General features: G+C 25.1%; 1 protein-coding gene across 2 annotated transcripts in view; it reads right to left on the reverse strand.

The window, feature by feature from the left end:
• Positions 1–16,442, reverse strand: part of LOC142325397 (uncharacterized) — a 70,415-nt gene continuing 53,973 nt past the window's right edge. For both annotated transcript variants that reach the window (XR_012756527.1, XM_075367123.1), the window contains one exon: positions 1–294. Coding sequence is in view for 1 of the 2 variants with exons in the window: in XM_075367123.1 (XP_075223238.1) it covers positions 291–294 (4 nt within the window). In the remaining variant the exon portion in view is untranslated. The remainder of the gene's footprint in view (positions 295–16,442) is intronic.

The raw sequence follows: 16,442 nt of genomic DNA on the forward strand, positions 1-16,442 counted from the left end.
TTTAATATTTACATCCTCAAATTTATTGTATACTATAAATTTTATCATTTAATAGTTTTAATGAAATGTGCCACCTTGCTAATTGAACACTTCTCAAGAGTATTATGACTTCATGTAACGCTGAGTTTCTTCAAAACTTTATAGTAAGACAAAACACGGATTCACAATTTCATACAAGTTTGAACAACGGTTGGATGAAGGTGGAAGTACATCAGAGTGAGAATGATTTCATTTCCAGGAAAAGTCAGAGCTATGGATTTTTGGGATTCTCATGGTGTAGTCCTCATAGACTACCTGAAAATCAGATTAAAAATTGAAATAACCAAAGCTTTGTCGGCAATATTGTAAACGAGTTTTACTAAAAGTGGGCAATCTGATCAAAGTTTACAGATTGTCTTATCATAAATCAAAAAGAATTAATCATTGTTAAAAATTACCTTTTACTAATTATCACACTTGTTGAATCCCACCGATGAACTACAACAGTAAATATATAACTTATTATCAACCAAAACAGTTACAGACTATTAAAAAAATTTATATTTGTTAAAATGCAACTGTACGTAAATGATGCAAATCTAAGAATGAGAAGGATAAATGCCATGGCTTACCACGGTCTTTTGTAAAGTTCTCAGGCTGACACAAGTATTAACAAATGATGATATTTGTCAATAATTATCTTTCAGATGTGTCCAGAGTTGCTTGTTTATAGCAATTGAGTAGAGCAAATAATTTTTAATTTTTCGAAAAATGGATAAAATTGTAGTTGGGAGCTATTAAAAAGTACTTTGTTTAAAAAGGTTTAATACCGACATGTATACAGAGCCAATTTAAAAGATACTTTCCCTTTGTTTTCAATGGTAAAAAAAAGTGGACAAATGAATTTAAATGTGGTCGTACATCCATTCAAGATAACAAACATTTGGGATATTCAAAAAACACTACGAGCAATGAAATGATCACAAAAAACCACAATGCCATATTAAATGATTACAGAGTGAAGATGAGCTTGCAAAATATATTGACAGACTGGATACACTTAATTTTACACAATATTTTGGTTATGAAATAGCTTTCTGCTTGATGCCATATTTGTTACTATACACATCTCAAGGGTATTATGACTTATTTAAACAAGATTATGCTGAGTTTCTTCAAAATTTTATAGGAGTAGACAAAACACAGATTCACAATTTCATGCCAGTTCGAACAGTGGTTGGGTGCAGGCAGAAGTACATTACAGATAATGAGAATGGTTTCACCTCCAGGTAAAGTCAGAGCTATGGATTTTTATAATAATCCCCTGTGATGGCAGGGGAGTATTAAACTTCACTAATGGATCAATTATTTAATGGTGTTATTCAGGCAACATCCACATCTGCCCAAAAAGAAAATGTTTTAACCATGATAATGTGCTGCCACACATCGAGTTGTTGCTTCAAAACTCCATGACCTACGCTTTGATGAGCTTCCACATTTGCTGCATTTCACTTTTAGCAATTTCTCTCACCCCTAACCTGAAGAAAATGATGCTGGACTAAGATGATAAGGTCAAAGTCGCAATCTCTGCTTTGACCTCATCATCTTTGTCCAGGGAGCCATTTCTTCAGGTTAGGGGCGAGAGCAATTGCTAAAGACAACCACTTATTTTGCAGAGTTGAACAAATCCCATCATACTGCAGGTATTAAAAAGGTTTAAATTGCAAGGTGATGATGTTGAAAAATAAAGTAAAAATTTCAAAATATCTTGTTTTCTTTTTCAAGCCAAAAGAACTTTCTGCATGGCCCTTGTAAGCCATTTAATAAACTAGTTTCTATAGAGCAGCACAGCACTGGATACAGTTTCAATGCATACTATTAAAATTTATAACTTTTTAAGTTTACTGCTCCTTTTTTGCTTGATGATATCTCACCACATAAACTTGTACAAGAGATATGTAAATGTAATGAAACTGTAGCATATGAAAAATGTCATGCCTGACTGGGGTTCAAACTTAGGACCTCCAGATGCAAGGCCAAGATGCCACCACTCCATCGATCTCGTGAAGGATTTGTTATACAAAAAAAAATAATAGCAATGAGCTATTATATGGCAGTTATCAAAAAGGCAAACTGGATAGCTTAACATGAAAGAAACGCTCCAAACACAAGCATTAAAAAGGATAACTTCTCTTCAGTAACTAACTTGGTACTTTAATGTGATATACATGTTAATTCTATTAATGTAATGATCTCAACAACAGTAAACCAATTATCACCACCATTGTTGCACTGCCCCTTCACTAACCACATAATCATAATTGATTATTTGTTCCACATTAAGGTCAACTGATGCAAGCTTCCTTCATTACTGCTTTTTATCATTGAATGCTTAAGATTCCTGTGACTAGGAATCCAGGGTTGGATAGTACGTACAGAATATGTTTATTAGAATTTAGAATACACTTACAGAATTACATTACAACAATGTAGGAGTATCTGTTCATGATATAAAGCCATCATATCATCATGTTCAGCATTAAACATTCTGGTTTGGTAGAATAGACCAAACATATACGCATGCGTGTTAGTATGTGGTCTCTTACACCACTACGCATATCCACATGAATCGCCTTACATTAATATAAATAACTGCCAAAAAGATTTTAAAACTCTTGCTGGAACATTAGATAAGTTGCCATAAGTATTTACACAGTATTGGATAGAATTTGTAGCCACAATTAAAGTATAATCACAGAAAGTATAAAGTGCTGAATTTTGAAATGAATTGTTGGCAATTCCTACTGAATGATACATTGATTGCAAAATTATCTAACTACACTGAACACTCTTTTAATTTATATTATTTCAACTGTAAATATATATTGATCCAAATTCATTTTGATATAATCACTTATTCGCTTTTCTTAAGAAAAGTTATGATCTATATAGCCACCATTTAAGTTTGAGGAAGACCGTGACTAATTATTCTTTTATAGCGTCAATTTTCTCTACGCTATTGTATAATGTTGTCTTTACTAAAAATGTCAAAAGTTTAGATGTGAGTCTGTCAACAAGTATTAATCATTAATTGGCGAGATAAAGTTTGTGATAATCAAAAGACTTGATACTAGCATAGGAAACAGGAAAAAGAGTATACTTTGCATACGTGGTGGCAAATTATCAGCTCCCACATCTCACCGATCAAGGTAAAATCATGCGAAATCCCTGGTCAACAGAAGATTATACAGTTGAAGAAATTTAGGGCAATCAATTCTTTATTTAAGTCTGCTGTAGGCAAAGATATAATTCCCCAGATGCATCCTAACATTCAACACAAAGGCTGCATAAAGAGAAGACTAATCAGTTATCCTTTTAATGTAATATTTAGCTAACATTTTTCTAATATTTCAAGGTATTACTTATCTTTCTTAAGATAAAGTTGTTACCTATCCTATAAAAGGGTATGGTGATAAGCCTAAATGGAGAGATTTTATGGCTTAAATCGTATTTAAGGTAACTTTCCAGTTCAACTTAAACCTCACAATATTTAAATTTTGTTATTTGCCAGCGGTTTTTTTATGAATAAATCAAAAGTGCACCAAAAATGTCTTGTACTGTCTAGAAACAAATGCAAATTTCTTTATGTTATTTATTTTCTCACAATATAAACATGAATGTGTATTTAAAATTAGCACATCAATTTATGTCTTATTATTGTCAGCCGATATGATTTCAGACAAATTTGCCTAATTTTTCATTTGCAACTAAAATAAATTTATTTTTAATAAATAAAGGAAAAATGGGTCTTCTGGACTGTTAATAGACAATACACAACATACACAAAAAAGCATGGTTAACTTGAAATAAGGAATTAAGTGAACAAATAAATCATTTATAGCTCTTTTAATTTTTTCTGTTTATATGTTTTACAATAAGTAACATTGTGTATTGTATTTTGTTACAAATTAAGATAAAACAACAGTAAATTAATTTTAAAGAAAAATAACAAAAATATTTTTTTGAAATCGTTTTCATTGTTGTATATCATAACTACAATTTTTTTCAAGTAAATAAAACAAGATTAACAGAAAAATTTAAAAGACTAAAAAAATAATCATATCTATGAAGACAAAAATACCTTTATTATTTATCGTTTTAAATTATAATTTAAATATTTAATAACTGTTAAAATGAAAATGATACAGTATTTAATCAATTACTGTTATTTTTTTTTTAAAGAAACATTTACATCAAGTATAAATCAATATATTTATAAAGATATATTAAAACATTTCATTAGTATTGGCCATTATTTATTACCTTTTTTAGCAGGGCTTGAAAATACAAACTCTTAATCTGAGTTCTGAAAAGGGCATTATTTTGTTTTGGATTTAGAATTATTTTATTACTATATTAATATTCTTAAATAATATAAAAATTAATAATCAATTTCAACTTTAATAACAATACAGTCATCCAGACTATAATAACCCAAATACAGAATATATATTATCAAACAAAAATAAACAAAACCCACCACCCCACTTATAATGAAAATTTGATCTTATAGTTATAATACTAACTCTCAATTTTGATAACGTTAATTAGTTATAAGCATAGCTACAGCAATAACAATCTCAATTGCAAGTTATTTAAGTATCAATAGAAAATATTTATCTTATTTAAAATCCAAAGTAAACAAGTCAACTAACTAAAAGAGAATTGATACAAATTGTTTAAGTATCTTCCCTTTCACTATTTTAACAAACAATTAACAATGATCTAGGACTTAGAACACTCACCTGTATAGCTAAAATATTTTTCTGTATCTCATCAATATTTTGACTCTTTAAAAGTTGTAACTAAAAAGAAATGAAACTTATATTACCTTTCTATACAATACTTTTAAACCAGACAGCCTTTAATGATCAACAGCCATTAGTTCAATATTAATCTCAGAACTCAATTAATACTTTTAAAAACAAGATTATATTACTGTATTCCTACAAAAAATCTATCATCTTTTTTCTTAATTTTCACATGATAAAAAAGAAATCTTTATTATATGGTGTCAATCATAATAAATGAATCATACTTGGATTGAACCAAAATAAGGGGTAAACAAAGGTATAGAATAATTACATATTACAGAACAAAATTAAATCTAGCTGTGAACAAAAATTCACAGCTTATAAACACAAACACTACCTTTCTATTCTAATACAGTAATACTTAACTCGGGAAGTATCAATTCCCCTAAAATAAATTGTGAAAACTGACCTGACAATTGTGGACATTAGCTGAAGCTATTTCATAACAACCAACAAATTTAATATAGAAACTGGCCAGAGAAGCTATTTAATAAAACAGTTTCAAGCCCTGCATACCAAAAAAAATATTTTCTTCAATAAACACTGTATTCATAATATAATGGTAGGGAGTATTGTTAATAAAACTTAAAATAAAATGTATTTGTGAACATAAATTTTATAAGTGTGCAATAATTTTGTTTAAAACATTCAAAATAAAAATTGTAGATTACAAAAATTACTTTTTTTCAGCATTTTTGTTTATTAACCAAAAATTATATTATATTTGCTTCCAAATGAGGGAAGTCAAGAAAACTTTCAAAAACTGAAATATTGCACACTTTATAATAACATAAAAGGAATTCATCAATTCCTGACTAAGGCAATCATTTTATGCAATGGTAAATGTAACACCATATTAATCACGATCGATTTTTTTTATAGGTAGTAATAAACAATTCACTCAATCTAACTTACAAATAATGTAATCAGTAACTATCAGCAAACATTCCTCTATATTTAGCCATATTAATCTGTCACATAAAATGATGTTATTTTCAATTTTTTTAATTTCCTTATAATGAAAACTCCAAAAAAATGTACATAAATTTCAGATTTTAATTAATTCAAAATTTCCTGTAAGAAACTTCATAAAGATTTGTTACAGGAGACTTGTTAGACACCAAAAAAATGATGCTATTTTATGTTAACACTAGGCTAAAATAGGTGTTATAATGGAGGAAATATACGAAAAGAATTGTTCATATATCATTAATTTAAAAAAAATTAAAATATAAGAACAATTTACCACTAAAAACAGATATTTATTATTTATCCTTAAAAAGGAACATTACAAACATTATCAACCTAAAACTGAAACTAAGATTTTAAAATAATTTAAAATATTAATATCAGAAAAATCTAAAATATTTTAAAATCTTACAATTTTAAATTAAAATATTTAAAATAAGATATCTCAATAAAGTTAAAAATTTAAATAATATATTGGGAAAAATTATGTTTTTTTACATCTAAATTAAAAATCACACTGCAAAATGAATATTAAAAATCATATAACACCTTAAACTACTGATTGATTAAACATACATATCACTTAGTATTAAACATGTCAATTCTTTTAAAAATTGATAATTCACAATTCAAAAAGATTTATACAAGTGTAAATGGAGAGAGTGTGAACAACAGTGTTTTTTACATAATATATAAATATATATATATAATGAAATCGTGTAGTAATGATATAAGTGTCATAGTAATTATTAGCATTTAAGTACAGCAAAATCATTAAATTAAATGTCTAAAATGTTGATTAGAGTAGAAAAATTTTGAATACCTAATTTTAAGCCTACCTATAGCTGAATTAAAACCATATAAATTTGTACATGTGAATTTTATTATGGTTTGAAAAAATAAAAATATCTTAACTGTTGTTCAACACAATCTTCCTTATAAAGTTAACGCTATTGACTACAGTTAACAAATCAAACAATACATATTCAACTTAAGATTTCTGTACAAATGAAACAAAAAGCATTTGATGATAAATCTTCATAATAAAATCAAAAATTTTCAAATATCAAACAAAATTTTGTCCACAGAATTTTATGATAAAAACAGTATATATAAAATTATATTGAAATTCTATGATTAACTGTTACTAGATTTGTTCAATTTGAAAAAAAAAGGTAAAAAGTTTACAAATCTATATGTAATTAATTAAATACAGATGTTAATAAGCAATATATTAGACCATAATTCTTCTTAGAACCCTATTATTATTTGTAACAGTACGTACAGTTATGGCCCATAAGAGGTTAAAGCAGATTTAATAATTAGCCCTGTCATTATTTGGGTAATATATTTTACTGCAGTTTCATTTATTCAATAAACCGAAATAGAATTTAAATGATATGCCCTCATCATAGATATATTAATTAAAGCTTTATAAGGAAAAAATGATGCAATATGATATGCTCTCATCATGATAAGTAAATTTATTCAAATTAATATTACACCTTAATTTTAGGAAACAGACAACCTCTTGATAGATTACAAGTTACGAAGTACATAGAATCATTGCCAATAAAATTAGCAGTACAATTAAAATGGAGTTGAAACACTTAATCCAGACAAACACAGACGGTAAGAGATACCACACCAACATTACACGTAACAGTTTTGTGTACATATATACTTTAACCTTTTACAGACCTAACAAAATTGGTACACTGCCAAATTACGTGCTGAATCTATTTACTTAAAAATTAATACAATCTGAAGGGATGGTATATTATATTAGCTCAATATGATAATGCTTATTATATAAGTTGCATTTTCTGATATCCACAAGAGTTATATTTATATTTTGGTTAACATTGGTTTTGGTAAAATATAATCTAAAAAGAAAGTATCAAAACTTATTTTCTGGAGAATAAGTTTTGATCAGATTTGCTCAAGTAATTATATATATGAACACGGAATTAATCGTATTTTTATTTGGAAAAAAAAATCTTATTCAACACTGTCAAAAAAGTAAATGTGTACAAAAAGGATTCCTTTTTCATCTTGCTTCACAATAAAAAAAATGACTATCAGAAAATTTTTTATGTTTTTTTCCTATAAACTGAACATAATTAGTAAACTTTTAAAATTAATTATCAATAAATTATGATTTTCAATAATAAAGTAGTTAGTATTAAAAAGATTTTAATTTCAAAAAATATCAATGAATAGAACATAGGTAATAGATATTAAAAAAACCTACTTAGAAAATGCTCTTTCAGCACAAAAAATATATATTACAAGAAAAAAAAATGTTCAAAACAGTTCATACTCAACATAATTTTTTAAAAGTTAATCATAAAAAAACAGTAATTTCATAAAATTCTTAAAAAAAAGAACAAGTTAATTGGGAATAATTCTAAATTATTTTCTTTATAATTAGTTGTAAAATTTACTAAAGATACTTTTAACAGTCAACAATCAATAGAAAATGTAATTAAATATAAATTTCACTGACATCAAATTTATACTTATAATAAAAAAATCCCTACACTTGTTGGTGCACACACATTTAGTGACAAATGTGTACTTGGTATGTTAAACGGTAAGTACTTTTTTCAATAATTTTTAATTACAATGTTGTTATAACATCAGTTATAATAATTTATAACACATGCTGCCTAAGTATAAAACTTTTTTTACACACAAATTAATAAAATTTATAGTAATAATTGACTGTGGGACAAAACATTATTTACCAACAAGTGTACATAAAAAAAAAATTACCATAAAAATATTAATTAAAAATTCCTTTTTTTCTTCTACAGGATAATCCTTAAGGAAAGCATCAAGTGCTGTAAGTATTTTTAATGTAGTCTGATAAATGTCAACTACATTATATAATAATATTCAATAAAAAAAATTATTGGATGACTGTAAAAATATTAATTATATAAAAAGCAGCATGATTTTTTAATATGTGCTATTTTAATAATGATAAAATGTTATCTATCATATTAAAATTTGTAATGTATAATAAAAAAAAAAAAAAAAAAATAGCTGCAAATCGTTAACATTAAAAAAAAGGGAAAATAAATATCTAAAAAACTCAAAGAGATACCCCTCACAATAATAATATACTCTAATGATTAAGCCAAAGATATGAAAAAAAGTAGTAAGTGATGTACATAAGCATTAAACTGTCCAAACAAACACAGTAGGGGTGATAGCTATAATATATATATTATACTCTATTTTACAGATTTTAGAACTACTCACAATACATAAACAGTAACCATCATGTATTCATCATGCATACAAAATTTTTGTTTACTATTTTTTCCAAACTTAGATTCCCACCACTGAACCAAAATTATTCCCATAAAAATATTTATACACCCTAAACATTCTAACACAAAAAATAAATAAATATAATTTACATTTATACATGCACACAGATAAAAAAAAAAAACAAAAAAAACTGCATAACCCCCAAATTCACAAAGCACAAATTCTCAATCATACCATTACTCACATTTTCAAATTTTAATTCATATACTCTCAAAAACTTTAGCAACAATCTTGCAAAATAACACACATTCATTAAACATACAAGAGCACGAGCATGAATATAAATATGAGTATACTAGAGTATATCATTCTCATGCACAAAAAAACAAATATAAAATTCTCCCTACATGTAGTAAGTAAAAAGAAAACTAAGAAATAAAGGCAATTCAATGAGCTAATTATTTCTCCTTTATACTTGCAAAGATGATCACAAAGTAAATAAAAAGCATCCACTTACTTACTTTCTTTAAAGTACTAATTAGAAAACCAACTTTTTTTGTTTTGAAGCTGAAATACCAATTTATTAATATAAATCAATTCTATTAAATATAATGATAGAATATAATTACGTAGAGTAACATAAAATAATAACATTAATTACTTAAAAATTAACTTATGTTAAAAAATCAACTAATCAAAATTATTAGTATTCACTTCTGAAGTTGTGTTGAATATTTTCACTAAGGGCCTGTGTTAGGAGGCGGTTACGAAAGCACTTTAACCTTCACGAAGAGTGGTTGATCAACTCTTTTTCTTACAAAAATTCAGATCCTGCTACACCTTATAGCACCTGACCACTAGCACCAGCTGTATGTATAGTAATAATACAAAATTTGATACCATTTTCAAAACCAACAATAAAGAGTACAAATAACATTAATATATTTTAATAAGATATATAAAAAAGTGAAAATAATATACAAACTATTACAAAATTCCAAACTACTTCATTTTTTTATTCAAAATGAATTAAGAAAAGGGAAAAAATTGTTGTATAATGAGAAAGGATTCAACCAGTTTCTCAGATTTTCATTCAGTAAATGTATTCAAAGGCTACATTTTCAAAAAGTCTAAGTTTCATGGATAATTGATATTATAGAATAACACAAATATAAAATGAATGAAACTATTTGTTAGGTAATAAAGTCAATGAAAATGGCTACTGGTTTGGAAAATTATAGTTGCCGATTCATTACCTCTTACAAGAAGGTTTACTTCACATTTTTCAGTATCAAAACATGATATAACTAATAATGAGATTGTGTTTGAATCTAATGTTTCAATCAAAGAAACGGAGCATAATTTTTAAATTATTCCTATAAAATAAACATCCTGGACGGAAACTGAATAAATGGAAAATGATTGATTTACAGATTTTCATAAAATAGCTTTTTATTATTAATTTATGATTTTAGGTCTTACTTGATGGCTTCAATAAGGAAAATAGTCCAGAGCTGGTGTTTTTATGCTACTATGGCTACAAACCACGAAATTTAGGACCAGTGAAAAATCCTTTTCCCTTACCTTAGCAATTTCAGAATTCACAACAAATGTACCAAATTTAACAGTAGTTTAATTATGACTAGGAACAGTCTTACAATATTTTATTACCTTTTAATTTATTTTAAGGGGAAAATGTACATATTCTAAATTTTTAATATAACAGAAGTGAATACTTTTTGATAAGATTGTTACAAAAAAGAAAAAACAATATAGCTATATAATAACATTAGTTAATAATTTTTAACATTATTGCTATATTACTATTTCAATAACATTAAAATAATAAAATTAATAATAGGATTAATATATCTTAAATGTACGTAAAAATTCATTTACATAATGAAATTATTCTACTCAATGAATGCAATTACATTAGATTTTTCATTCATAAATACACAATAAGTTCTCTTTTAAGAAATTAATTATTTAAAAAAAATGATTTCACAGTCAAACTGCATTATGATCAGAAAATTGATAAAAAATACACTTTAAAAGCAAGTTTTAATAAATTATATTTATCACACAATGTTTAAAATTTATATATATATAAAAAATAAAAATAATCATTAGGTCAAAGGAGAATTTCCATTTTACGCACTTAATTGAAATTCAAAAAAGAACTCAATTCATAAAGTAAAATATTTTTAATCGCAATACATTAAAGAAATTTTAACAGCATGCTACCTCCTTTTTGTTACTTTCTTTAGTGGTAGCTGGTAAGTGCCCTGAAGTTTTAAGTTCATGTTTACATTTAACTAGCAAAAAACTGACAGAAGAATATTAAAAAATTTTTTAATTCAAAGTGCATAAAGCAACAGCACACAATACACACTGATAACAAATAATGTTATATTTCTTCAACTAAATTTAGATTTTTTTCTTTATAGGCAGTGAAATCATTTAAAGTAACAAATTTAATAGATTATTTTCCTAACAAATATCTATAAAAAAAATTAATCTTTTCATTTTTAACACTATGAAGTATCTTGAAAAAGAGTAAATAAAAACAATTAACTATGTTAAAAGAAAAATTAAATGCAATTCAATAAAAAAAAAAAAAATTATCAACTACATTTTTAAATAACTATACCATACTTATAAATATAATTAATTAATAATCATTTATTTTTAATTAATTAAACTACAGAAACATACCTTTATGTTGCTTTCACACTAGGCTACTAGCAGTCAATTAGAAAATTCTATAACTCATCTTTCTATTGTCCATTTAATTGGCTCAACTTAAAAAAAAGCAAGCAATCCCAAAATAATTTTCCAGCACCCAAAATAAATCCAGTTTTAACTTCATATTAACAAACAATTCCTTACAATATTTTTAAGCTTACCTAAATTAAGAGCCAGAGACAAATTGAACGGCTCAGTGTTTTCAGTCTAATAAAAAGTTATTTTCCATTTTTATTTTTATAAACTCACCAAGGTTCACTGTACTGGCTCAAAACAGACTCACACAATGCCAAGGGTGAAAGCAAACCTATTTATGTTACAAAAAATTCAGTTTAAAGATTACATTCACCTACGTTAAAATCATAATTCACGAAAGTAGATTTAACAAAAGAAACTATAATCATAAAAAAAAACTGTTACAATTATGTGTTACTTTAAAATTTAAAGGCATAATTAAATATTTTACAACCTCCTTAAAAAAAAAAAAAAAAATAGAAAAAAAAATCACTACAGATATGTAACACTTAACAACACAATTAAAAAAGTGCACACATCAGAAAAAATGAAAGATTTTTTCCATTTTTAATTAACTGAATGAATGCACTAAAGCAACACTACATTTTGTTAATTTTTTCATAATATCGTAAATCAGAATAAATTATGTCTACCTACTGTATTTTACATAAAATATACAATTTCATTTTTTTCATAAATCAAGATGAGTCTATCTACTGTAATATTACAACATATTAAAATTACAAACATCTGATTTTTTTTTCTTTTTCAAATTTTCTGAAAAACTGAACTGAGTAAATATAGATTGGGCTGTAACAATATAATCTTTAATAAACATTTATTTATATTACACAATTAAAAGAAAGCGGGTGCCTTTTTATAACAAATATAAAAACCTACTCAAAAAATTAGTTTGAGTACAGATTAAAATCATATTACTACGACAGAATAATTAATTCAATAAATTATTTGTATATATAATTTTATCTTTACAATTACAAAAATTGTTTTATAATTTATGAATTCATGATTTACGATATGTCAAATTTCATATACATACAACCAGCCCAATAAGGTAGAAAAAAATTAAACACCCTAAAAAAAAAAAAAAAAAAAAAAAAAAAAAAAAAAAAAAAAAAAAAATATATTGATTTTCTTTTTCACAACAATAATCAATAAAACTAATTTTTGGTCCAGGTAATTAAAAACCTGCAATCATCATTTTATACATTTCCCATATACCGCATTCTATTAATTGTTTGTAATGTATCTATAAATATATGGGAATAATTATAATTACATATTATATATAACCATATAATTAAATCTTACTAATAACACTAATTTACATAGTTATTTTCTTTATTAATTATAGCGTATAATAAATCTGCAATTATCATATATATTTTTATGTACATATATTAATGATAATAAAAAAACAAACAAAAAACAGAATCATAACAGTTTTACTGTAACAAAATCCAGTACACTATAAAAAAACTAATATGGTTAAGAAAAAAAAAAACAATTTAACAAACTTTCACAACAAAAGGAATTAAAACTGTTGCAAACCCTGCTTCCAGAATAAAGTAAATGTAAGATAAGAAGAATAACATAAATCTGATTGAATGTGAATACACTATTGCTATATCAACAAATTTAATTATTATTAGTATGAATACTCAAAGAACTATCAATGAACATACTTGCACTGTACGTAAAGACATTGTTTAAAATTAGTCAGACTTGTAGAAACACAAAAAGCTATATAAAAAAAGAAAAATGTACTATGACAATAAAATTGACAATTCATTAAAAAACTAAAAACTACTTTTATTATTTTACCAGATGATAAATATCACTTGAAACTACAGATTTTTTTTTTTTTAAATCCATCACATAAGAGAAATATACATTTTTTTCACCTAATGTAACTTTTACAGAAGACTAACATTAGTCTTTTTATTTTAACATTTACTTCAAACCAAGAAGGGTTTACACAAAAAAAATTTAGTTCCTCTAATTTAGTAAGAAAAATAAGGGCTTGTTTAATACAGCTAATATTATCCAAACTATTTTATTTTTTAATAATAATAATTAAGTTTAAATTTTCTTTTTTTTAATAATGTTAATAAATGAATTACTGTAATAAAATTGCATAATCATCATAAATTATTTCAATTATAGATACATAAGGATAAAAATATTACTTATAAAATTAAAAATACGGATTTTTCAAGAGTTTCTTGAAAGCTGTATAAAACAAGCCTTATTTAATGTCAATAAAATAAACTTATACTTTCATATAAAATCTTTTGTTTCAATCATATTATTGTAATATTTAATTATCAATTATTAACCATATTTTCTTAAGGAAATCCAACTAATAATAATTCATTTAACCTAACACATACAGTAGGCTAAAATTTGTAATTAGTCAATTAAATAAGGTAACATACAGTTTTGAAACATATTTAACTGCAGTTTTTTTTTGCTTTTTATTTTTTCTACTATCTATTTAATAATTCATTATTATTACATTAAACAGGTGACGCACATTACTTTTCAACTATCTAAAAAAAAAGAATAATAAACTAAAACAAATATTAAATAATAACAACAACAAAAAGAAACACTAAACAGTATATGTTTACTCAATAAAGAATTAACAGCCGTAAACACAAAGTCAACAGCAACAATTAATTAAATTTAATTAAAAAAAAAAGAAATTAATGAGTTTAAAAAAAATAAAACACACATATATATATATATATTTATATAGAAAAAGTGCTAGAAAATGTTATTTTATATATTTACACATGGCTATTAATTCAATAATTATATTTTATTTAAGATAACATTAAATAACACTTTTACTATAAATAAAACCACAGTTACAGGATTAACTAACATGTGGTAAAGGCAACAAATAGCAACAGCAATTACAGCAGTATGCTCATTTTTCTTAACACATTATTTACTACTAACAGTGTAATATTATAATATACAGGCTTCCTAAGTGATTAAAGTCCCCATAATATTAACCCCAGTTCCTTGAAGAAAAAATGGTAATCAAGTCAACCATGTTTATTAAAACCTGAGCAATTATATTTTTTATGCTAAATTATTAATATAAATAAATAAACAACCAAATAAATAAATAAATAAAACAATGTAAGCAAAAAATACTTTGGTCACTGCAGGTACATTTATAAATAATAAAAAATCACTTATCTTCATTAAAGACTGTTAAAGTAGATGTTTTTTTAAGAATTTTTATAATTAAAAAAAAAAGAAAACTTTAAAACAACTATTTTTATTGAAGTGAATTCTATTTTAGTTTTAATAGATCTTACTTATGCAGGGAAAGAGTACAAAAATAGGTCTCATTATTAAAAAAAGTTATACGTAAATTTGAATCCTTTCCAATATCATTGCAAATAAGGTACAAAGAATATATCAATCTGCTTTCATCCTAGGCTTATATCATTACTGATGACAAATGGATGGATATATATATATATATATATATATATATATATATATACATACATATTACTTAATACTAGAAAAGAATGTATGGCAGCTCTCACCTTCTCAATTATACTGGAATTAGGACTTAAAAAAGCAATACTCTAAATGAATGTTAAAGCTTATGGGAACAGTATGTTTCAGAAGTGATTAAAATTGTTATTTACTACTTAAGCTTTAAAGCTATTGATAAAATTCAGAAATACTACATTCGTACTTGCATTCAAACTATGTCGTAACAAATGTCAAATTTAATACATTCAGGAAAAAGATCAAAAATCTTTTTCTCCATAAGAAAAGAAAAAAGAATTTGGTGCAGATCAGGTGAAGTCCTTACTATGAATCCTTATCATGTTAAATCAAACAGGAATTCATGTTTATCATGGTGGTATTTACAAGCAGACAGACTGCTCATGCTAGTAGTATAAACAAGAAGTCAAAGTTCATTATTAAAGCAACACACTGATAAGTTGCACTGATAAGTGCAATTTAAATTCTACTACCATTACATCGCAGCAGGTAATCATCATCAATAACAAAAATTACAACATTAAATAAGCAAACTGCAATTCCAAAAAATAAAAAATAATAACCTTAATATGTTTACCAGCCAGTAAAAGAAAATAATATTAACAGCTGAGTATTAACAAATACTCAGAGAACACAAAGAAAACATATTTGCAACCTGAAAGCAAAAAGTTAATTTTGAAAAGTGAAATAGAAGTGGTTATTGATACTCTAGCAATTAAATTAAAGTGTTTCATTTAATTTAGTACACAATGAACTTTATTAAAACAGTATAAAAATAGAGTCTATGAATATGTGATAAAAGAAATACTACACTACATTTCTTAGATTTCATTCATAAAACTTTGTTTTTTGTACTTCATTATTAAATACTGCTTTTATTTGAATAAGCAATTTAATTATTGAACTTTTTTTCATATACTTCAAACTTGAAATATTGGTTTAAATAAATATTTTTACAAACTGTTTTATACATTTATCTTTGATAACTATTTTTTATAATAAAATCACAAATAT

The sequence above is a fragment of the Lycorma delicatula genome, chromosome 5 (assembly GCF_047948215.1).
Source record: "Lycorma delicatula isolate Av1 chromosome 5, ASM4794821v1, whole genome shotgun sequence".
Classification (NCBI taxonomy): Eukaryota; Metazoa; Arthropoda; class Insecta; order Hemiptera; family Fulgoridae; genus Lycorma; species Lycorma delicatula.